The 25,084-nt window shown below is 42.0% G+C and overlaps 1 protein-coding gene across 2 annotated transcripts in view; it reads left to right on the top strand.

The window, feature by feature from the left end:
• Nucleotides 1-25,084, top strand: part of LOC109896475 (cGMP-specific 3',5'-cyclic phosphodiesterase-like) — a 147,711-nt gene that overhangs the window by 43,828 nt on the left and 78,799 nt on the right. For both annotated transcript variants that reach the window (XM_031832550.1, XM_031832549.1), the window contains exons 3-5: nt 3,246-3,419; nt 13,450-13,539; nt 14,654-14,725. In XM_031832550.1, the coding sequence (XP_031688410.1) occupies nt 3,246-3,419; nt 13,450-13,539; nt 14,654-14,725 (336 nt within the window). The remainder of the gene's footprint in view (nt 1-3,245; nt 3,420-13,449; nt 13,540-14,653; nt 14,726-25,084) is intronic.

Here is a 25,084-nt window from a genome sequence, read left to right as displayed (position 1 = left end):
CTTTCTTTCTAAAATTATCTGCCGAAATTGTTGCCACCCCTATTACTAGCCTGTTCAACCTCTCTTTCGTGTCGTCTGAGATTCCCAAAGATTGGAAAGCAGCTGCAGTCATCCCCCTCTTCAAAGGGGGGGACACTCTTGACCCAAACTGCTACAGACCTATATCTATTCTACCGTGCCTTTCTAAGGTCTTCGAAAGCCAAGTCAACAAACAGATTACCGACCATTTCGAATCTCACCATACCTTCTCTGCTATGCAATCTGGTTTCAGAGCTGGTCATGGGTGCACCTCAGCCACGCTCAAGGTCCTAAACGATATCTTAACCGCCATCGATAAGAAACATTACTGTGCAGCCGTATTCATTGATCTGGCCAAGGCTTTCGACTCTGTCAATCACCATATCCTCATCGGCAGACTCGACACTCTTGGTTTCTCAAATGATTGCCTCGCCTGGTTCACCAACTACTTCTCTGATAGAGTTCAGTGTGTCAAATCGGAGGGTCTGCTGTCCGGACCTCTGGCAGTCTCTATGGGGGTGCCACAGGGTTCAATTCTTGGACCGACTCTCTTCTCTGTATACATCAATGAGGTCGCTCTTGCTGCTGGTGAGTCCCTGATCCACCTCTACGCAGACGACACCATTCTGTATACTTCCGGCCCTTCTTTGGACACTGTGTTAACAACCCTCCAGGCAAGCTTCAATGCCATACAACTCTCCTTCCGTGGCCTCCAATTGCTCTTAAATACAAGTAAAACTAAATGCATGCTCTTCAACCAATCGCTACCTGCACCTACCCGCCTGTCCAACATCACTACTCTGGACGGCTCTGACTTAGAATACGTGGACAACTACAAATACTTAGGTGTCTGGTTAGACTGTAAACTCTCCTTCCAGACCCATATCAAACATCTCCAATCCAAAGTTAAATCTAGAATTGGCTTCCTATTTCGCAACAAAGCATCCTTCACTCATGCTGCCAAACATACCCTTGTAAAACTGACCATCCTACCAATCCTCGACTTTGGCGATGTCATTTACAAAATAGCCTCCAATACCCTACTCAACAAATTGGATGCAGTCTATCACAGTGCAATCCGTTTTATCACCAAAGCCCCATATACTACCCACCATTGCGACCTGTACGCTCTCGTTGGCTGGCCCTCGCTTCATACTCGTCGCCAAACCCACTGGCTCCATGTCATCTACAAGACCCTGCTAGGTAAAGTCCCCCCTTATCTCAGCTCGCTGGTCACCATAGCATCTCCCACCTGTAGCACACGCTCCAGCAGGTATATCTCTCTAGTCACCCCCAAAACCAATTCTTTCTTTGGCCGCCTCTCCTTCCAGTTCTCTGCTGCCAATGACTGGAACGAACTACAAAAATCTCTGAAACTGGAAACACTTATCTCCCTCACTAGCTTTAAGCACCAACTGTCAGAGCAGCTCACAGATTACTGCACCTGTACATAGCCCACCTATAATTTAGCCCAAACAACTACCTCTTTCCCAACTGTATTTAATTTTAATTTATTTATTTATTTTGCTCCTTTGCACCCCATTATTTTTATTTCTACTTTGCACATTCTTCCATTGCAAAACTACCATTCCAGTATTTTACTTGCTATATTGTATTTACTTTGCCATCATGGCCTTTTTTGCCTTTACCTCCCTTCTCACCTCATTTGCTCACATTGTATATAGACTTGTTTATACTGCATTATTGACTGTATGTTTGTTTTTACTCCATGTGTAACTCTGTGTCGTTTTATCTGTCGAACTGCTTTGCTTTATCTTGGCCAGGTCGCAATTGTAAATGAGAACTTGTTCTCAACTTGCCTACCTGGTTAAATAAAGGTAAAATAAATAAAATAAATAAAAAAGACTGATACCTCATTTCATTGCTTCACATTCCAATCTTTTTTAACATGATCTAGTCTAAATATGGCATGATTCCACCAATTGCCACCTTCTGCATCACTTTCAAGGAGACAAACCGCAAATTCCACTATTGTGCCTAATTCTTATAGTGGCTAGGTTCACAACACATAACCCGGTCCGGTCGAGCCTTACTAGCCACGAAGCTAGCTGGCTGCTTATAACGTTAGCTTTTGGCAACAGGGTTAAGTAGCTGGCTAGCTATTTATTTTCATGAACTGAGGTTCAATTTCAATAGGAGAACAACAAGTGGATACCTAGCTAATAGTTACTCACAAGGATTCCTAAATCATTGCTAAAAAGAATGAATATGACTGCAGTTTCTACTGGTCATTGTTTTCAGGCTGGTTGTATTGGTGTTAGCTAGGTGCCAAGCTAAAGCTAGCTATAACTGTGTTATTTGACATGTCAAATTAATAACTTATTTAATACGTCAAATAGTGTTAATGTCAAATAGTGTAATTTGATGTGTATCTTTTTTGACACGCAAAGACAAAAACGTCATTCCATAGTATGTCGTGAAGCTAATAGCAGTGACGCTATTACTGTGTGACTCCGGTAGGGCAACATCTGAAAAATAGCGCACTTGGTAGTGTGTCCCGGTGCTCGACCAGTAGCGAAAGCCAACATCACCCACGACAGAGAACGGTTGATTGTCAAGGGAAATTAGTTCCCTTATCATGGCGTTAATGTATTTTGCCTTTGAGTTGTCTCGCGGAAATGTTTAATCTTTCAAAAGACTGCTTGACATGTTGAATGCTCGATCCACACAGCAGGCATTGTGGGCTAGGTTAGGAATGCTGTGTTGTACGTGTAGCGCACCATTGTACGTGGTGTCATTACGTCATGTACCTACGTTATATTATGTATGCACGGTAGCTTTGACATCGGTTTTTAACATCGAGGTTAAACTAGACATTGGGCCAATACCGATGTTGGCATTTTTAGCTAATAAAGGCCCATTCCGATATGTTCACCGATATATTGTGCTTCCTAATTTCAAGTATATGATGCTGAATGAAGCTGTTGGAAAAGTTGGCTCCAAAGTGGACTTCCTGGTTCTTTTTGTGACCTTTTAATCTCTGTCTAATCCGTATCTGTCTAATTCAACAACCATATCAGGTAGCAATGATTACATGTCCATGCAAATGGACAACACATTGACTTATCATATCATACATCATATATTATCATATCGTAGTATACACTGTGGAGACAACTTTAAAAAAGCTGTTGCAGATACACTTCCTGTAGAGTCTGGATATGTATGACATCACTTCCTTACTGTTCCTTGTCGTGTGACCCCAGGTGGGCGAGGACAGCTCCAACAGGAAGTTCCTGGTGAGCAGGCTATTTGACGTTGCCGAGGGCTCCACCCTGGAGGAGGTGTCCAATAGCTGCATCCGTCTGGAATGGAACAAGGGCATTGTGGGTCACGTGGCGGCCACGGGCCAGCCCCTCAACATCAAGAATGCCTACGAGGTGAGACGCTTTTTATTTCTCTATGTTTGATGGCCTCCATCTCTTTTGTCCTTTGGAATGGTTAATTTCACAGTCCTATTACAGTTGGTACTTACTAAGACGTTATGTGGAAAGAAGTTGTACTTATGAAATGTTCAACAGTTTTTTTGTGTGTTTTGATGAGTCATAAAGAAACCCACAGGTGGTCATTACAGTGGGTCATTGAATTATTTCTATAACCCTATTATGATGTGCTTTCTAAGTGGACACTGTACCAAGTAAATATGGGGCTGTGAAATACAGAGTAATCCTCCATTGACCTCCTTTCTGTGGCCTCCCTTGTTTTTCTGCTGAGTGTCAGATAACACCCTGGTGGGGTTTGCGTATTTAGGATTATGATGATGAATATAATGAGGTTGGTGTGTGTGTGTACCTGCGTGTGTGTGTGCCTGCGTGTGCGTGTGTGTGTGTGTGTGTGTGCATGTGTGTGTGTGTTTTGAATCAGGCCAGTATTTGTGTTGGGGAGTCTGGGTCTTTGCTGACAGAGTGCAGGACCTGAGATTGACTGGCCAAGCATAAACCACAGAGAGGAATGGAGGGAGGAATGGAGGGAGGGAGGGAAGGAGGGAGGGAAAGAAAAATCCTTGCGAGTTGACCTTATTTCACTTATAGAGAGAGGGGGGGGGGGGCTTTTACATTCTGAGATTAAACAGGAAGTTGTATGTCAAAGTTCATCACTGGACTGAAGGAAACCCATACGCAAGGGGACATTCTGAATTGGGTAAAAATCCATCCTCTCCTCAACTCCTCCATCTTCCTTTCCTCTGTGACCTGGAAACCGATAAATGTGTTTTATTTCACCTTTATTTAACCAGGTAGACCAGTTGAGAACACCTTTATTTAACCAGGTAGACCAGTTGAGAACACCTTTATTTAACCAGGTAGACCAGTTGAGAACACCTTTATTTAACCAGGTAGACCAGTTGAGAACAAGTTCCCATTTACACCTGTGACCTGGCCAAGATAAAGCATAGCAGTGCGACAGAAACTACAACACAGAGTTACACATGGGGTGACACAATAGAAAAATCTGTATACAGTGTGTGCAAATGAAGTAAGGAGGTAAGGCAATAAATAGGCCGTAGTGGCGAAGTAATTACAATTCAGCAATTTCCACTGGAGTGATATATGTGCAGATGAGGATGTGCAAGTAGAAAAACTGTTGTGCAAAAGAGCAGAAAAACAAAAAACAAATATGGGGATGAGGTAGGTAGTTGGTTGTATGGACTATTTACAGATGGGCTGTGTATAGCTGCAGCAATTGGTAAGATGCTCTGACAGCTGATAGCTGACCACTTACTGCTGAGTGGTCAGCTCAGGAGAGTGTCAATTCATTAGGAGAAGTGGTAACTAAACTCAGCAAAAAAAGAAACGTCCTCTCACTGTCAACTGCATTTATTTTCAGCAAACTTAACATGTGTAAATATTTGTATGAACATAACAAGATTCAACAACTGAGACATAAACTGAACAAGTTCCACAGACATGGGACTAACATAAATGGAATAATGTGTCCCTGAACAAAGAGGGGGTCAAAATCAAAAGTAACAGTCAGTATCTGGTGTGGCCACCAGCTGCATTAAGTAATGCAGTGCATCTTCTCCTCGTGGACTGCACCAGATTTGCCAGTTCTTGCTGTGAGATGTTACCCCACACTTCCACCTGCAAGTTCCCGGACATCTCTGGAGGGGAATGGACCTTGCCCTCACCATCCGATCCAACAGGTCCCAGACAAACTCAATGGGATTAAGATCCAAGGTCCAGGCCTCGGTGTAACGCTCATTCCTTTGACGATAAACGCTAATCCGACCATCACCCCTGGTGAGACAAAACCACGACTCATCAGTGAAGAGCACTTTTTGCCAGTCTTGTCTGTTCCAACGATGGTGGGTTTGTGCCCATAGGTGACGTTGTTGCCGGTGATGTCTGGTGAGGACCTGCCTTACAACAGGCCTACAAGCCCTCAGTCCAGCCTCTCTCAGCCTATTGCGGAGAGTCTGAGCACTGATGGAGGGATTGTGCGTTCCAGGTGTAACACGGGCCATCCTGTACCTGTCCCGCAGGTGTGATGTTCGGATGTACCGATCCTGTACAGGTCTTGTTACACGTGGTCTGCCACTGCAAGGACGATCAGCTGTCCGTGCTGTCTCCCTGTCTTAGGCGTCTCACAGTACGGACATTGCAATTTATTGCCCTGGCGACATCTGCAGTCCTCATGCCTCCTTGCAGCATGCCTAAGGCACATTCTCGCAGATGAGCAGTGACCCTGAGCATCATTCTTTTGGTGTTTTTCAGAGTCAGTAGAAAGGCCTCTTTAGTGTGCTATGTTTTCATAACTGTGACCTGAATTGCCTACCGTCTGTAAGCTGTTTGTGTCTTAACGACCGTTCCACAGGTGCATGTTCATTAATTGTTTATGGTTTATTGAACAAGCATGGGAAACAGTGTTTAAACCCTTTACAATGAAGATCAGTGAAGTTATTTGGAGTTTTACGAATGATCTTTGAAAGAGAGGGTCCTGAAAAAGGAACATTTCTTTTTTTGCTGAGTTTACTTCGTATCCTCCCGGGAATCTAGCGCGGAAGTGTTTAACAATCCACCACACCCCATTTCAATCAGCTGTTGTTTTATCAAAGGAGAAAAGCATGCTCACATTTTATAAACTATACGCTTCTTTCCTTTTATCTATAAGATGTCTTTCACAACTACATGTGTTTTGATCCCTTTCCACATGTAAATTCCCACCCTGAGAGAGGATAGTCTCGTTTCCACGTTTCCTGTCCTGTCCTCCGCTCCTTGATTACCTTTGACCTTTTTCAAAAGCAGGTGAGGAAAGGGCGGACGAGAGGACGCGACGAGTCTAGCAAAACCAATTGAGATTCTCCCAGAGATACAAGGACACACACATACACATGTACACACACACACACACACACACACACACACACACACACACACACACACACACACGCACAATGATCTCTCTCACACACACTTGAAGGCCCAATGCAGTTTTTTTCTGTGTTTTGTGTCATTTTGTACAACTGCTGATTCAACTAAAACTGTAAAAGTGTGAAAAAATGTGATCAGTGTTATTCCTGATACACTATATATATATAAAAAAGTATGTGGACAGTGGACACACAAGCTCACAGAACGGATCTGCCGAGCGCTGAAGTGCGTAGCGTGTAAAATTAGTCTGTCCTCGGTTGCAACACTCACTACTTAGTTCCAAACTGTCTCTGAAAGCAATGTCAGCACAAGAACTGTTAGTCCAAAGCTTCATGAAATGGGTTTCAATGGCCGAGCAGCCACACACAAGCCAAAGATCACCATGCGCAATGCCATCTGGCAGTTCAACGGACTAATCTGGGTTTGGCGAATGCCAGGAGAACGCTACCTGCCCCAATGCATAGTGCCAAATGTAAAGTTTGATGAAGGAGGAATAATGTTCTGGGGCTGTTTTTCATGGTTCGGGCTAAGCCCCTTAGTTCTTAACGCTACAGCATACAATGACATTCTAGACGATTCTGTGCTTCCAACTTTGTGTCAACAAGGGAAAGCCCTTTCCTGTTTCAGCATGACAATGCCCCTGTGTACAAAGCGAGGTCCATACAGAAATGGTTTGTCGAGATCGCTGTGGAAGAACTAGACTGGGCTGCACACAGCCATGACCTAAACCCCATCGAACACCTTTGGGATGAATTGGAATGCCGACTGCGAGCCAGAGGACTAATCGCCCAACATCAGTGCCCGACCTCACTAATGCTCTTGTGGCTGAATGGAAGCCAGTCCCCGCAACAATGTTCCAACATCTAGTGAAAAGCCGTCCCAGAAGAGTAGAGGCTGTTACAGCAGCAAAGGGTGGACCAACTCCATATTAATGCCCATGACCTTGGAATGAGATGTTCGACGATTAGGTGTCCACATACTTTTGGTCATGTAGTGTAGTTGCTGGGTGAAAATCAAATCTACACAGGGCCTTCTAATCAGCAGGTTTGCATGGGAGAGAGTTTCAGCTTTCCACGGTGACATCATTGGTTAATAGACCAATAAGAAAGAGAGTTTCAAACCTCTCTGCCAATAACAGCCAGTTTTCCTCCCCACTCAGACAATTCCCAGACAGTCCTAGCAAAATTCTTGCTTGAGAAACAGTTTTTTCCTAAAAATATACTTTCGCCCTTTTTAATGAAAATCTATTACAGTAGGGTACTTCATTGTTACCTAGAAATGATTGGATATTGATATAAAAAGTGAAATCCTTGCTAGTTGACCTTCTTTTACTTAAGAGTTCAGACACCTCAATCCTGTCAAGTCCTCCCATGACAGATGGAGTATATTGATCTTGTTGGGTATAATGTTACAAGACAGATGACTTTCTTACTCCAATCAATAATAAAACCATCATGCCATTTCAGCCTGTCGTTACTAGGGCAGACAAAGATTATGTTGAGTTAAGCCTGATCCTGGTCAGTCATAAGTATACAGTTTAGTAAAGGACGCATTCTATAATGATTGTAGGTCGTACTATCAGTCTATAATGATTGTAGGTCGTACTATCAGTCTATAATGATTGTAGGTTGTACTATCAGTCTATAATGATATATAATGATTATAGGTTGAACTATCAGTCTATAATGATCTATGATGATTGTAGGTCGTACTATCAGTCTATAATGATTTTAGGTTCTACTATCAGTCTATAATGATTGTAGGTCGTACTATCAGTCTATAATGATTATAGGTTCTACTATCAGTCTATAATGATTGTAGGTCGTACTATCAGTCTATAATGATTATAGGTTCTACTATCAGTCTATAATGATTGTAGGTTGTACTATCAGTCTAATGATCCATAATGATTGTAGGTCGTACTATCAGTCTATAATGATTGTAGGTCGTACTATCAGTCTATAATGATCTATAATGATTGTAGGTCATACTATCAGTCAACAATGATTGTAGGTCGTACTATCAGTCTATGATTGTAGGTTGTACTATCAGTCTATAATGATTGTAGGTTGTACTATCAGTCTATAATGATTGTAGGTTGTACTATCAGTCTATAATGATCTATAATGATTGTAGGTCGTACCATCAGTCTATAATGATCTATAATGATTGTAGGTCGTACTACCAGTCTATAATGATCTATAATGATTGTAAGTCGTACTATTAGTCTATAATGATTGTAGGTCGTACTATCAGTCTATAATGATTGTAGGTCGTACTATCAGTCTATAATGATCTATAATGATTGTAGGTCGTACTACCAGTCTATAATGATCTATAATGATTGTAAGTCATACTATCAGTCTATAATGATTGTAGGTCGTACTATCAGTCTATAATGATTGTAGGTCGTACTATCAGTCTATAATAATTGTAGGTCGTACTATCAGTCTATAATGATTGTAGGTCGTACTATCAGTCTATAATGATTGTAGGTCGTACTATCAGTCTATAATTATTGTAGGTCATACTATCAGTCTCTGCCCAGTTACAATGCCCTGACTCCTGGAGAACAGGCTGGATTTTAACCTATGATCCCCATTGTGATGTTGCTGCCCTGGGCCCACAACTTGAGGTCAGATTTTCAGGTCTGCTGACTGCAGATTTCCATGATTCTGTTTGTGTGTGCTATTGGCGGCCATTGTTTTCCATTTCTATCTAACTGTCTTTATTCTCAGACACAATTAGACCATGCCAGTACATATACAGTACATACCTCCGGTCCTGTGTGCGCAGTCCGTGAGCCCTCTCAATAGGAGATGGAATCTTCCCTATGGACTACCCAGTAGGTTCCCAGCTGTGTCAATTGGTGGAGAGGGAGATGAAAGCTTAAACATTGACACACATTGACACACACACATATACATGCGCAAGCACACACACTCACTTACACAAACACGCACACGCGTGCACCCACACGCACACACGTGCACCCACACACACACACACAGTCAGATGGCCTGTAGTGGAATTATGTCTTTGAAAGAGAAAGCAGATGTTTGAGAGAGAGAAAGGCAGAGAGTGTGCCAAATTCTCTAGAATGGCGTTGGAGGCGGCTTATGGTAGAGAAATGAACATTAAATTCTCTGGAAACAGATCTGGTGGACATTGCTGCAGTCAGCATGCCAACTGCACGCTCCCTCAACACTTGAGATATCTGTGGCATTGTGTTGTGTGACAAAACTGCACATTTTAGAGTTGCCTTTTATTGTCCCCAGCACAAGGTGCACCTGTGTAATGATAATGCTGTTTAATTAGTTTGTTGATATCCCACACCTATCAGATAGATGGATTATCTTGGCAAATGAGAAATTCTTACCAGCAGGGAGGAAAACAAAGTTGTGCAAAATGTTTGAAATTAATAAGCTTTTTGTGCATTTCTGGGATCTTTTATTTCAGCTCATGAAACCCAGGGACCAACACTTTTTACATGTTGCGTTTATATTTGTATTTTTGTTCAGTGTATTTAGCATGTACCGTTTAGTAAAAAGTATACAGTATGCCTCGGCCACAACGCAGTAGCGGCTCCTGATTGGCTGAGTAGGAGGGGCGGGGCCAAGAGAGGATGGATTTTTACAAATTCAACAGACATGCATCTCATTAACCTGCCTGATAATATCTAATTTTCCATTCTACATATTTGTCTAAACTCTGAATAGAATATAAATGGAGTTATAGGCCTGCTTAAGACTGTTTATAGGCAGACTATGACATTAGACCTACACCGTAGTAGACCATATAGCCCATCTACCCTATTTAAAACGGAAAAGATTATGATCATGAAATCAAAGTGCTGTGACATGTATAAATAAAATCAAATAGCCTTAGTACACACATCACAACTTTTCAAATGCTCAAATCAAAAGGCTATTGCACAGGAAAACGTGGACAGTCAGGTGCAGGGTACATTCAGAACTGCTGGACAGTAACATAATAAACTAAAGCACTGATCATAGTGGGAACGAGATCAGACTCCTGGGGCTCGATCCATTCATTAAATCATTAAATAGGCCACGCCTACAAAACTAAGACAATCCATATGTTCCAATCAAAGGGCCTGATTAACATCAAATCAAATCAAATCAAATGTATTTATAAAGCCCTTCTTACATCAGCTGATATATCAAAGTGCTGTACAGAAACCCAGCCTAAAACCCCAAACAGCAAGCAATGCAGGTGTAGAAGCACGGTGGCTAGGAAAAACTCCCTAGAAAGGCCAAAACCTAGGAAGAAACCTAGAGAGGAAACAGGCTATGTGGGGTGGCCAGTCCTCTTCTGGCTGTGCCGGGTAGAGATTATAACAGAACATGGCCAAGATGTTCAAATGTTCATAAATGACCAGCATGGTCGAATAATAATAAGGCCAACTTATTATAACATGACATCACTATCGCAGCCACATCCGAGTCCCCCGTGCCGACACATTCAGAAATCAAAAAATTGTATTTAGTTTAAAAGCGCTGACGAAGGCGAAGAGAACAAGAAACACTTTTCAATGAGAAAGCAGAAATCCACTTTAAAAGACATTCAAACATGTAGCCTACAATACTAATGATAATTTTAAGGAGAGCAAAAAACGACAGCCTACATTTAAACACCACCGCAGAAGCTTCGCTGTTCAACATGTTCCAAATTATGTAGCCTAGTTTGGTTGTTTGGAGAACAATGGCATATCACCCGCAGCCTACCTCTTCCAGTGCATCGTGGAAACGTGTGAATCGAAATATACTAGACGAAGAGCTGAAATAAGTAGAACATCCTGGCATTTAAACCATACTCGATTTTTGAAACGTCGCATACTGTTAAACATTAGCAATAGCAATAAGGCACCTCTGGGGTTTGTGGTATATGGCCAATATACCACAGCTAAGGGCTGTATCCAGGCACTCCGCGTTGTGTTGTGTTTAAGAACAGCCCTTAACCTGGTATAATGGACATATACCATACCCCCTAGTGCCTTATTGCTCAAATATACATACACACAGATATATATATATATATATACTTACATATATGAGATTGTGTTCTTACTGATACATGTATATGTTTGTCTAATCCCGTTTCGTGTCATATGACATCACGTCGTTTACCTTACCCCTGATTAGCTGCTACACAATCATTTGATTGCCGGCCAACAGTGTTCTGACTAATGACAATGACTTTATTGCTGATCTTTCTAGCACTTGATTCTGATGAAGTGTTTTCCTCAACAGGGGCCGAGACTGGAGCAGAGAGAGAAATAGATCAATTAGAAGAGGCAGAGAGAGAAAGAGACAAAGAGAGAGAGAGTAACTTCTCTTTAACACATCTGTATCCAATTAGTTTGTTAATCTGGAACGGACAAGGAGGAAGGAGGGGTGTGTGTCCATGTATATGCGTCCATGTGTGTGTGTGTGTGCTACCAAAACAAACCACCAGCTGGGTCCATAGAACCTGATACGGGACCAGTGTTATGTTTGTAGAAACGGACAGCTTTCAGGAAGTGCATCTGCGTCACTCTGCGTAGTGGTAGCTCCTACCTAGGGAGACCCCTAGCTCTCTGATTGGCTCGTTAAGCCCTAGTTAGGGCAGTTGGGATGGTGTTCAAATCTAAACTGGGATCAAAATTCCCCTCTGGATGGTTGGAGTGGCGCAGCCCTTTGTAGGGAAAGAGATTGGCAACCTCACGGGCCAGACCCATTACAGGGGAAGCTTTCTTATCAATACCCATAAAGTGTTGTCTTTACAACTGTGGTGACTTTTAGTTAAACCATATCTATCACAGTTGGAAGAACTGACTCGTCATGTTGACTCCAAGATATAACTGTTACCAAAAGCCATTATTAGCAAAAAACTTAACTTTATCTTGTTAAAATATCATCAGACATATAAATGACTTTATAATTCAAATAAACAAAGCAGGTTATTATTTGTGTGCTTCCACAGATTTGGTCTGGTTCTACCCATCATATTGTCCGTCTCTACATTAGTCATCGAGATTTTAGCCTGTATTCAAAAAGTGTCTCAGAGTAGGAGTGTTGATCTAAGATACAGTAAAACTCTGTTTGGAAATATTTATTGTTTAGATGTAAAATGTGTCAGTGTTTGTTACAGATGTAGGATCTTAATTTGATTGTAGTGTATTTATTCAAGGTTTAAAAAGGCTTCTAATGTTTAAAACCTGATTTGCCCTAATTAAAAATGTATCAACCCCTACAAACATGACTATCAGTTATAATCCACGTAATAATCCACGTAATAATCCACATTTCCAGTTGCTGCAGGATTATTTTCCTGCTGTAGCAAACTGGATTGAATTAAGATTAAGTTCAAAATGAATTTCAAATCCCAGGTGAGGACATGTTGAATATTAATGACTGTATAAATGAACCTGCACAATGTCATCATGTATGTCAACATGTGTCAATTATTAAATTGAGAACATTGTATGTTAAAAGCAGCATGTGTGTGTAACTAGTTCCACAGCCTTTTTTTTAGGTAGAATGCCCAAATAATAATTTCTAGTTGAATTAACAAATGAGAATTTGAGCCTATGTTTTCTGAAATTGGAACCAACTTTGGACCAATGTTTTTTTGTTTTATTCAGGCAACACTTCGATTGATAAGTTTAAAAAAAAAAGGCCAAACAGTTTCTTAATAATAATTAGTTGAAACAATTAAATTTAGTTTTACAGTGTAGCGCAATATATAGGGTTAGGGTGCCATTTGGGACTCAGCTGCTGTCTAAACCAACGGAGAACCAGATCAGGGGTCTCACAGTAAAGGGAAAATTCCTTTATGTGGACTCAATTGTCTAGAATGTCCATGTGTTTTTGGGGCCGTGTTAACAATGTGTCTCAGAGCATTTGAAATCCTCATGAATAAGACAGGAGGGGTGTCTGATCCTGGATCAGCACTCTTACTTAGAAATGCTTTGCGAGTACAGGTCTGGTAATGTTAAATTACATTGTAGTTCATAGTGTTCATATCTCTTCCACAGGACCCCAGGTTCAATGCAGAGGTGGATCAGATCACAGGCTATAAGACGCAGAGTATCCTGTGTATGCCCATCAAGAACCACAGAGAAGAGGTAAGACACAATACAGTGGATACAAGATACAGTACTCAGCTACTCAGAACGAATTATAGAGAGCAGGTAAGACACCATAGACAAGGGAACACATTTCAGCTCTCCAACTCTAACATGTAGAGGGGATTACAGACCATAGATATCTCACAACACTAGCTACATACTTAGACAAAAAGGTGCTATCTAGAATTTAAAACGGCTATTCTGCTGTCCTCATAGGTGAACCCTTTAAAGGACCCTTTTTGGTGCCAGGTAGAACCCTTTTAGGGGTCTACATGGGGATAGCCGGAGAACCCTTTTGGAACCCTTTTTTCTAAGAGTAGATTGTACCCATATTGGACAATTTCAAGATGCACATGGAGTTCTTTTCAGAGTTTACAATAGAGCAATTGAGGTCAAAGAGAAATAATGTAATCTAATTGGTTTTTATTCTGTTCTGTTCTTTATAGTTGTGGCTGCGTTTTGATGGATGCTCTCCCTGCTCTCTTCCCCCTCTCCTCTCTCTTCCCCTTATCCTCTCTCTTCCCCCTCTCCTCTCTCTTCCCTTATCCTCTCTCTTCCCCCTCTCCTCTCTCTTCCCCTTATCCTCTCTCTTCCCCTTCTCCCATCTCTTCACCCTCTCCTCTCTCTTTCCCATCTCCTCTCTCTTCCTCCTCTCCTCTCTTCTCCCTCTCCTCTCTTCTCCCTCTCCTCTCTTCCCCCTCTCCTCTCTCTTCACCCTCTCCTCTCTCTTCCCCCTCTCCTCTCTCTTCCCCCTCTCCTTCCTCTTCCCCCTCCCCTCTCTATTTCTCCTCTCTTTCCCCTCTCCTCTCTCTTCCCCCTCTCCTTCCTCTTCACCCTCTCCTCTCTCTTTCCCATCTCCTCTCTCTTCCTCCTCTCCTCTCTTCTCCCTCTCCTCTCTTCCCCCTCTCTCTTCTCCCTCTCCTCTCTTCCCCCTCTCTCTTCTCCCTCTCCTCTCTTCCCCCTCTCTCTTCCTCCTCTCCTCTCTTCCCCCTCTCTTTTCACCCTCTCCTCTCTCTTCCCCCTCTCCTTCCTCTTCCCCCTCTCCTTCCTCTTCCCCCACTCCTCTCTATTTCTCCTCTCTCTTCCCCTTCCCCTCTCTTTCACCTCCCAGGTGGTAGGAGTGGCACAGGCCATCAACAAGAAGTGTGGAGAGAATGGGACTTTCACTGAACAGGATGAAAAGGTACTGGGAGAAAGACACTGCACTCCTTGAAAAAAGGTTCCTCATAGAACCAAAAAGGGTTATATCACTTGCTTCATAAATGGAACCTCTAAAAGTTCTATATAGAACCCTTTTATATGGTTCTTTGATCAGAACCCCAAGGGAACCCCACTGAACCAAAATTGTTTCCATATAGAACCATGTATGGTGCCATGTATGAACTATGGCTGCTAATAATAAATTAGAATACATAATTTTGGCTAATAATATAATTTAATAAACAATTAAATAATGGACAAAAGAATGCCAGGCACACCGGTTTGTGTCAAGAATTGCAATGCTGCTGGGTTTTTCACACTCAACAGTTTCCTGTGTGTATCAAGACTGGTCCACCACACAAAGGACATCCAGCCAACTGTGGGAAGCATTGGAGTCCAAGTCGTGCATTCTAAGAGCATTAAGTCCAAGTCGTGCATTCTAAGAGCATTAAGTCCAAGTCATGCATTCTAAGAGCATTAAGTCCAAGTCGTGCATTCTAAGAGCATTAAGTCCAAGTCGTGCATTCTAAGAGCATTAAGTCCAAGTCGTGCATTCTAAGAGCATTAAGTCCAAGTCGTGCATTCTAAGAGCATTAAGTCCAAGTCGTGCATTCTAAGAGCATTAAGTCCAAGTCGTGCATTCTAAGAGCATTAAGTCCAAGTCGTGCATTCTAAGAGCATTAAGTCCAAGTCGTGCATTCTAAGAGCATTAAGTCCAAGTCGTGCATTCTAAGAGCATTAAGTCCAAGTCATGCATTCTAAGAGCATTAAGTCCAAGTCGTGCATTCTAAGAGCATTAAGTCCAAGTCGTGCATTCTAAGAGCATTAAGTCCAAGTCGCGCATTCTAAGAGCATTAAGTCCAAGTCGTGCATTCTAAGAACAAGTAAAGTCGAGTCGAGGTCCAAGTTTTTTCAAGTCTTAAGTCAAGATTTGGCAAAGATTACAGCTGTGAGTCTTTCTGGGTAAGTCTCTAAGAGCTTTGCACACCTGGATTGTACAATATTTGCACATTATTATTTGTCAAGTTGGTTGTTGATCATTGCTAGACAGCCATTTTCAAGTCTTGCCATAGATTTTCAAGTTGATTGAAGTCAAAACTATAACTAGGCCACTCAGGAACATTTAATGTCGTTTTGGTAAGCAACTCCAGTGTATATTTGGCCTTGTGTTTTAGGTTATTGTGCTGCTAAACAGTGAATTTGTCTCCCAGTGTGTGTTGGAAGACCGACTAAACAAGGTTTTCTTCTAGGATTTTGCCTGTGCTTTAATTTTTTTGCCACATTTTTAACAGTTTTACTTCAGTGCCTTATTACAAACAATTTATTCTGTACAGGTTTCCTTCTTTTGACTGGCATCCATCCTCAGTTTTCTCCAGCCACAGCCATTAAACTCTGTAACTGTTTTAAAGTCCCCATCGGCCTCATGGTGAAATTCCTGAGTGGTTTCCTTCCTTTCCAGCGACATAGTTAGGAAGGACACCTGTATCTTTGTAGTGACTGGGTGTATTGATACACCATCCAGTATAGTTAATAACTGCACCATGCTCAAAGGGATATTCAATGTTATTATTCAAGATATTCAATCTTCTCCCCCCCATCTACCAATAGGCGCCCTTCTTTGCGAGGCATTGGAAAAACTCCCTAGTCTTTGTGGTTGAATCTGTGTTTGAAATTCACTGCTCGACTAAGGGACCTTCCAGACAATTGTATGTGTGGGGCACAGGTATGAGATAGTCATTCAAAATCATGTTAACCACTATTATTGCAAACAGAGTGAGTCCAAGCAACTTATTATGTGATTTGTTAAGCACATTTTTACTCCAAATGTATTTAGGTTTGCCATAACAAAAGGTTTGAATACTTATTGACTCAAGACATTTCAGCTTTAAATGTTTAATTAATTTGTTTAAAAAATTCAGAAAACATACAGTAATTCCACTTTGACATTATGTGGTTATTCTGTGTAAGCCAGGAACAAAAACATCTCAGTTGAATCCACTTGACATTATGTGGTTATTCTGTGTAAGCCAGGAACAAAAACATCTCAGTTGAATCCACTTGACATTATGTGGTTATTCTGTGTAAGCCAGGAACAAAAACATCTCAGTTGAATCCACTTGACATTATGTGGTTATTCTGTGTAAGCCAGGAACAAAAACATCTCAGTTGAATCCACTTGACATTATGTGGTTATTCTGTGTAAGCCAGGAACAAAAACATCTCAGTTGAATCCACTTGACATTATGTGGTTATTCTGTGTAAGCCAGGAACAAAAACATCTCAGTTGAATCCACTTGACATTATGTGGTTATTCTGTGTAAGCCAGGAATAAAAACATCTCAGTTGAATCCACTTGACATTATGTGGTTATTCTGTGTAAGCCAGGAACAAAAACATCTCAGTTGAATCCACTTGACATTATGTGGTTATTCTGTGTAAGCCAGGAACAAAAACATCTCAGTTGAATCCACTTGACATTATGTGGTTATTCTGTGTAAGCCAGGAACAAAAACATCTCAGTTGAATCCACTTGACATTATGTGGTTATTCTGTGTAAGCCAGGAACAAAAACATCTCAGTTGAATCCACTTGACATTATGTGGTTATTCTGTGTAAGCCAGGAACAAAAACATCTCAGTTGAATCCACTTGACATTATGTGGTTATTCTGTGTAAGCCAGGAACAAAAACATCTCAGTTGAATCCACTTGAGAGAGAATAGAGTAGATGTCACGGGTCAAAATTTTGATTGATGACCCTATGTGAACTCTATGTGAACCCTATGTAGTGATGACGTGTGCATGTCTTCTGGTCAGGCAAGCCTGGTTAGGTGGGGGCTATGGGGTGAGTAAGGGTCCCTTTGACAGGCCGTTAATGATTGATGACCCAAGCCTGATAGACAAGCCTGGTTAGGTGGGGGCTATGGGGTGAGTAAGGGTCCCTTTGACAGGCCGTTAATGATTGATGACCCAAGCCTGATTTATGACCCTATGTAATGATTTATGACCCTATGTCATGTAGAAGGGTGCATGCCCTGGGTTGAGTAAGTGACCATGTGTCAGGTCAACCTGTTACTGTTTCTCACGGTTTGGGTTGGTTAAGGCCCCTTATAAAGCCGCTGAACAATACCTGTTTAAGACTGTACATGATAACCCCCCTGAATATTAAACAAAAATGACACCTATGCCAATTTTAGGGATGTTATGCTCGGCTTGTCATGAACCCAGTGACCAAAGCCTTGAAGAAGTTCTGTGTGAAGCTCCAGAATGTTTTAAAGGATTTTTGGGTACGAGTGAGGGCCACATGTCTTACATATTCCACCCGGAGGATTCTACGGTAAAGATATTCACAGACCGTGGACCCAAACCCCTTTATCCTGCAAAACCTGGGAGTTTTCCCCCGGCTCTGGGGATGAGAGAATGGCTAAACATCAGGCTGGCTCTTTGTAAAATTGAACAGGTCCTAAGTGTTACAAATGTGCCAGGATATGCGTTGGAAGAACAGGTCTGCGGCCGCAGTGATCTCAAGGCTCTAAGAATTGCTTCAATGGACTATTGCCCTGACAACAAAGTGACAATTTTAGCCTGTGACCTTTATGATAAGGCTAATGCTACAAAGTCTGTCAATTCTCCGGTAGCTTCCAGAGCCCGCAAACATGTAAACTTTTTTATTCCTGTGTTTAGTTTTAAATGGGTGGATTATCCAATTTTCATAACACTTATGAATAAGCTGGACATTCTCTTCCAAAATGGGGAACAGTTAAAGCGCTGGGCGAGGCTTTCCTTGAGACAGAGTCAAGACCAAAAGGCCCGACGGCGGATCTACCCCTGGAGTGAAAACTTACCATGTGTTGATGGACATAGCAAGAGAGCCTTGCCTTTTGAGGGTGAACTCGACACGGACAATTGCGGTTGGTTGCATAAGCTCCCAGGATCTGTAAGAAAGGCATCGTAAAATACCTTAAGAATGTAACGATATAAAATGTATGTACTAAATATTTTGAATGAAATAAATGGTTTTAAAATCAGAATCTCACCACGTTATGAACTCTCGCGTTTGTTCACTCTTAGCGCAGTCTGTCCCTGAGAAAAATCTTGCGGAAAAAGCCATGTGCGCGCGCATGTGCGTGAGGGAGTTTTCTGTAGTGGCTGTGTGTGTGTGTGTGTGTGTGTGTGTGTGTGTGTGTGTTTCAAAAACAGAAAAAGGGGGGCGGGTTGTTTGTTAAAAAAATACCCCTGCATGCCTGGTGGGTCGTTTGAAACCAAGGTTTACACTAGCCTGCAAAACAGATGCCTACCCCCCAACAATAATATTGTGTCTTACGACTCCTAATCTTAAAGGCCTTTCATAAAACTATTTTTTTAGGGGGGCTAAAAAGTCATTCATCCCAGCGATGTCGAGAACAACACACCCCATGCATCTAGGTGCTAGCACCCCGGAGATTTTAGAAGCTCCAAAAGGATCCTAATGTTTAGACACACCCAATACCATGTGTTTGAAATGTGTCAAATATACCATGGGCGGGGGTATAGCCCGAAAAAAACGACAAACCCCAAATGCTATGTAAAAAAATCATTCAGGGGTTTTTCTCTAGGTCGTAGGGTACAAAAGCGCTAGAAACCATGGGCAATGTTAGCAGCGTTTTAGTTCCGATGCAAACAGCACCTCCAGAAACTCCAAGAATCGTTATCGGACTGAAGCGTTAAAAAAGATAATCGGGGAAAAAAGTCTAATGGATCTATCACAAGGTGAGTTCTTGAAATAAATCTTTATTAGATTTGGTTGTTGTTGGGGAATTGTTTGAAAAGCGTGGGATGTTATAGAAATATTAAACAATCATTAGGATCAGTATGCTTACCGTATAACAAGGCAATATTAGCTAAAGTGATTATAGCTTTAATATTGTCGAATGTTTTATAGATTCTGAAGCATTCACGCAGATACTCCGAGGTATAACTGAGCTCGAATCATCCCATGGGTCTCCGAAACAAACGCCTGCCCTGAATTGTCAACGTAAGTAAGCTCCAAGAATTCCATACATAAAAATATTTATACCTTAAAAACAAAAAGTGTGGGCATCTTATATTAAAAGTTATTTTATATGTTTACAGAGGACCTAAAGCCTAGAAGGTTAAACGATGCCCTATGGAGCCTGAACGGTTTCTGCGAAGCATATGACTACGAGACAATTCTGCCCTACTCCCAGGATGTATTTACCCAAAAGCAGCGAACAGAGACTTTAAACGGCAGGTCAACTCCCCTTGGCCAGGACAACGTTGTCCCCCATATTTCTAAACACCAAAGGATAATTAGTGCTCAGATCCACAGTTCCGCTTCACCCGAACAATTCTACTTGGCCGATATTCACGAGACGTCGTTCCAAGGACTAGGTATGAATCAATTATATATTATTATTTATATATATTATTATTTTAATATTTATATATTTTTTTTTTTATGCCGGAATATGTTAAAACAAGGCCTAATGCTGTTTTTTTGTTTTTTTCAGGCTCCCCATCTACCGGACCTGCAGATGCTGTAATACAGGTTGAACAAAGACATAAGCCCATGGTTTCAGAGCTTCTTCAGAACAGCCCTCGTCAAAAAAGCCGAGGTATTTAATTAATGTATTGTTAATATATAGGCTTATATCTGAAATGTATTTGGCATTTTTAACATATTTTAGGGTTAATAACCTATTTGTGTATGTATTATTTTTATTTCAGACTCCTCACCGGCTTATGAACACAACGCACAAACATCGGAGGATGCCCAGACAAGCATCCCCGAGGAGGCTCCAAAGACACCAGCGAAACCTGATGATGTCAAAGATTTAAATGACATTTCTGAGGTAGACGATTTGATGTTCTGTGAAGCTGCCAACCTTCTTGAATCGGCCAATTCTGTGGGGGAAACAGCAGATTCTGAAATAGACCAAGAACGTTTTTTCAAAGCGTTTACCCTGGGTTTAAAATCACGAAAGGCTCTACTCCAGAGGCGCATGTGTATTCTACTCGAGCATCAATACAATCAGGATGTGTCATTCTGGCGTAGCGAGCTACCCCGTATGTTAAAAAACATTAGGGCTAAAACAAGCAAATACCGCCGTTAAAAAACACACATGTAAACACACACACACACACACACACACACATCCTTAATTAGACAGATGGCGCCCCCTATAGACCAAAGTGAGACAATTGAAACACTCTTAGCCAGGATCCCTACAGAGCTCCAAGATATAGTTAACCATATGAATGATTCGGGGGTAATTGACATAATGACAATAGATGAAAATCTATTATCCCAGATTCCCTCCGAACTCATAGACATTATTACACGTATGAATGAGTCAGGGCCTTCCGAGGAAAACATGTTAACACAGATTCCCGAAACCATCATATCTCTAATTACCCAGCTTAACGCGAGCCCTAGGTTTAATACGGCCCCACAGACACCTCTAAGACAGCCTTTAACAACATTGTCCGAAGAGTCTGAAAGTCAATATGATGTTTTTGAACAGTTGGACAAATGTCTAGCAAATCTGGAGGGGGGCGGTCTTGAGATCAGTGTACAGAACGAGAGCGCTAGGTTTAATTCGGCACCCCAGACACCTATAAATCAGCCTTTAACACCAATGTCCGAAGAGTCTGAAACCCAATACGATGTTTTTGAACAGTTGGACAATTGCCTAGTAAATCTGGAGGGGGGAGGTCTTGATCGAAGTGTACATGTTTTGCGTCGAAATAAATTCAACAATATTGAGGTTCGCCAGTTTTTCAATTTCGCATGGGGGGGTCAGATTCGGGAATATGCTGTGTTTTACGTAATGCTTATGGACACTTTGAATGAACTGTTAGCTAGGATCAGAGATTATAGCGAACCTAGGGATCTCTTACAGTTGGAAATTTGTGGAGACAGTCTACAGAGCAAGGTATCGCTTATTTTACAGAATGGTGAAGCAGAGCTTGAACAATTTGTTAAACTGCTAGAACGCCTTGTACAGTCAAATTTAAACGTGCTAGCAGATAGGACCCTCGAACTTGTAGTACAATTAGTACGCCAACCACAAGGGGGCGGGGGTCAGAGACGAAAGCTCGAGAGTTTAATGCAGTCCGAAATCATAAGCAATAAAAGGGCCTATCTCATAAACGTTCACAATCCAGGTAATAAGCTATGTTTTGCCATAGGTTTGGCCCACTTACTCAGCCCCGGATGTACTGATCAAGCCGCGTTACATAAAGCTCTCGAGCTACAAACTGCGGTGGGTCTCGGTATACAGGATGCTGTGGCTTTCTCAGACATAGTCAAATTTGAAAACTTTCTGAACATCAAGATTGTGGTTTTGTACCACAGTAGGGCTAATGACGCTCTCCTCAAGTTCCAAAATATACCCGAACCACATCCTAAGACTATGTACTTTTATGTGCAAAATGAGCATTACTATGCCGTAACTAACATCACAGCCTTTTTAGGCGCGCCATATGTCTGTCCAGCCTGTCATACCGGCTACACACGCATGGGGGGGCACTCGTGCCGTTACAACTGTTCAGTATGTCTGGATAAACATTGCCCTATGCAGCCGCTAAACTTGACCCCCTGTGCGGATTGTCACCGCACATGTCGTTCGGCCTACTGTTACGAAAAACACAAAACTGAAACATGGCATCCCAAGGCATGTAAATCTGTAAGCAGTTGTGACATTAACAAGAAATGTCCAAAATGTCATTGCAATTACAACCTTAAAATAGATAGCCCTAAACCTCATGTTTGTGGAATTATACACTGCCCAATCTGTAAAGGTCCTTTGAAAAGCAGAGACGCGGAAGCAGTTCAAGAAGTAACACATGAGTGTTACATTCAGCCCTTGGCTGAAGATGAACATACAGAGAAATATGTGTTTTATGATTTTGAGACAACTCAGCAATCAGGGGTTCATTTGCCTATTTTTGTGTCAACCATGACTTTCAAGGGTGAAAAATGGTCGGCCGAGGGACCCGATTGTGCCCGACTCTTTTTAAAACATTTTAGAAAAGCCCAGTACAGAAACTTCACGTTTATAGCTCACAATGCTAGGGCCTATGACTCCTATCTGCTTCTGAACCCTTTGATACAGCAAGGCGTGGCACCCAGTGTCATAGCTCAAGGGAGTAAAATATTATGCTTTGTTGACCCCGCCTTCAAACAGAGATACATTGACAGCTTAAGCTTCTTACCCATGAGATTGGCTCAAATGCCAGAGGCCTTGGGTTTTGAAAACTCTGTCAAAGGCTATTTCCCTCATTTCTTCACATCTGAGGAGAATCTACATTATATAGGATCTTATCCAGCCCCCGAAATGTACGGGTGTGATCAAATGTCTCCCAAAGAGCGTGAGAGATTCATGACATGGTACGAGACCGTAAGACATGGCACTTTTGATTTCCATAAAGAGATGGAATCATACTGTGACAATGACGTTGTTATACTTCGTGAAGGATGCCTCAGATTCAGAGAAGAGGTAATCAAAGATGCGGGCATTGACCCCTGGAGCTGTACAACTATTGCATCAGCGTGCATGAAAACCTATCGTACACACTATCTAACTCCTGAATCTATAGCTATCCCATCGCCAGACAACTACCGACGCCAATTCAAGGCCTACTCTAGTGGTTCCATTCAATGGTTGGAGTACTTGGCCCAGGATAAAGATATTTTTATCCAACATGCTTTGAATCGGGGGGAGAAGGCTTTTGGGCCTTACCATGTAGATGGATACACACAGATTGACGGGGTTGAGACAGTGTATGAGTACAACGGTTGTTTCTTCCACGGTTGTAAATTATGCTTTGTCCCCCACACCTTGTGTGTCCTAACCCAAAAGACTTTTGGGGAAATGTACCAAGAGTTTCAAGACAAACTGAATTCTTTAAAGGCTACTTACGGGTTAAAAGTTGTGGTTTTGTGGGAGCACGAATGGACAGCCCTCAAAAAGGCAGATCCTAGTGTTAAGGCCTTCCTTACCCATTATGACCCTCCAGAGCCCCTGGAACCGCGACAGGCCTTGTTTGGAGGCCGGACCAATGCTTTGACATTGCGTTATGTAGCTCAACCCGACGAGACAATAGGCTATGTAGATTTTACATCCCTATATCCTCATGTAATGAGTTCCTCATTCTATCCTATAGGGCATCCTGAAATTATTCACAGCGACTTTGACGAACCCCAAAATTATTTTGGTTTAATCAAAGCGACTGTCTACCCTCCTAGGGGGCTGTTTATACCTGTGTTGCCTTACAAGGGTCCTAAAGGAAAACTTTTCTTTCCCCTTTGTCGCACATGCTGTGAAAACCCCAACCAGGAAAACCCCTGTGATCACACAGATCAAGAAAGAGCCCTGACCGGTGTATGGGTCACTGTAGAATTCTCTAAGGCTTTAGAGAAGGGGTATCGTGTGGCCAAAATCTTTGAAGTGTGGAACTTTTCCAGGAAATCAGACACACTTTTTAAAGAGTACATCAAAACCTTCTTGAGATGCAAGCAGATGGCTTCAGGCTATCCTGCATCGGTCACAGATCAAGAAAGTAAAGACCAGTACATTCAAGACTACCATGACAGAGAAGGCATACTTCTTGACCCTGACAGAATAGAGGTCAACAAAACCAAAAGAAATGTGTCGAAATTGTACTTGAACTCCCTTTGGGGGAAATTAGCGCAGAGATGCAATATGCTAACAACTTCGATCATTAAAGACCCCGAAGAATTTTTGGAATTTGTTTTTTCGGACCAATACGAAATTTCACATTTTTCCTTCTTGAGTCAAGACATTGCCTTGGTGCAATGGAGGCGCCACCAAAAGTGGGTTCTACCCCCGGGTAATGTAAATGTGTTTCTTGCAGCATTTACCACAGCCTATGGCCGCCTTGAACTGTACACCCTCATGGAACAGCTTCAGAGGCGGGTTCTTTACCACGACACAGACTCTGTGGTCTATGTAAGCAAACCGGGGGATTGGACCCCCCCACTTAGCAACTATCTTGGGGGTTTAACGAGTGAACTCGAAGAGGGTGACCATATTACAGAATGGTCCTCATGTGGTCCAAAAAGCTATGCTTTTAGGACTAAAGCCAATCACGTGGTGTTGAAAGCCAAAGGCGTGACTCAAAACTATGAAAATGCACCGCGTGTAAACTTGGAATCAATCACGCGCTTGGTCGAGGGGTTCGTAAAGGACAAGAATAGTGACTTGGAGATTTTGAGCTCCTACAACAAAATAGTGAGGGATAAAAAGGGGTTCCATCTAAGAAACGCACCACTCACTAAAAGATTCAGGGTAGTCTATGACAAGAGACAGCTATTGCCTG

Source organism: Oncorhynchus kisutch, linkage group LG9 (assembly GCF_002021735.2).
Source record: "Oncorhynchus kisutch isolate 150728-3 linkage group LG9, Okis_V2, whole genome shotgun sequence".
Classification (NCBI taxonomy): domain Eukaryota; kingdom Metazoa; phylum Chordata; class Actinopteri; order Salmoniformes; family Salmonidae; genus Oncorhynchus; species Oncorhynchus kisutch.
The sequence above is the reverse complement of the archived record's forward strand: the minus strand, read 5'-3'. Positions and strand labels throughout refer to the sequence as shown.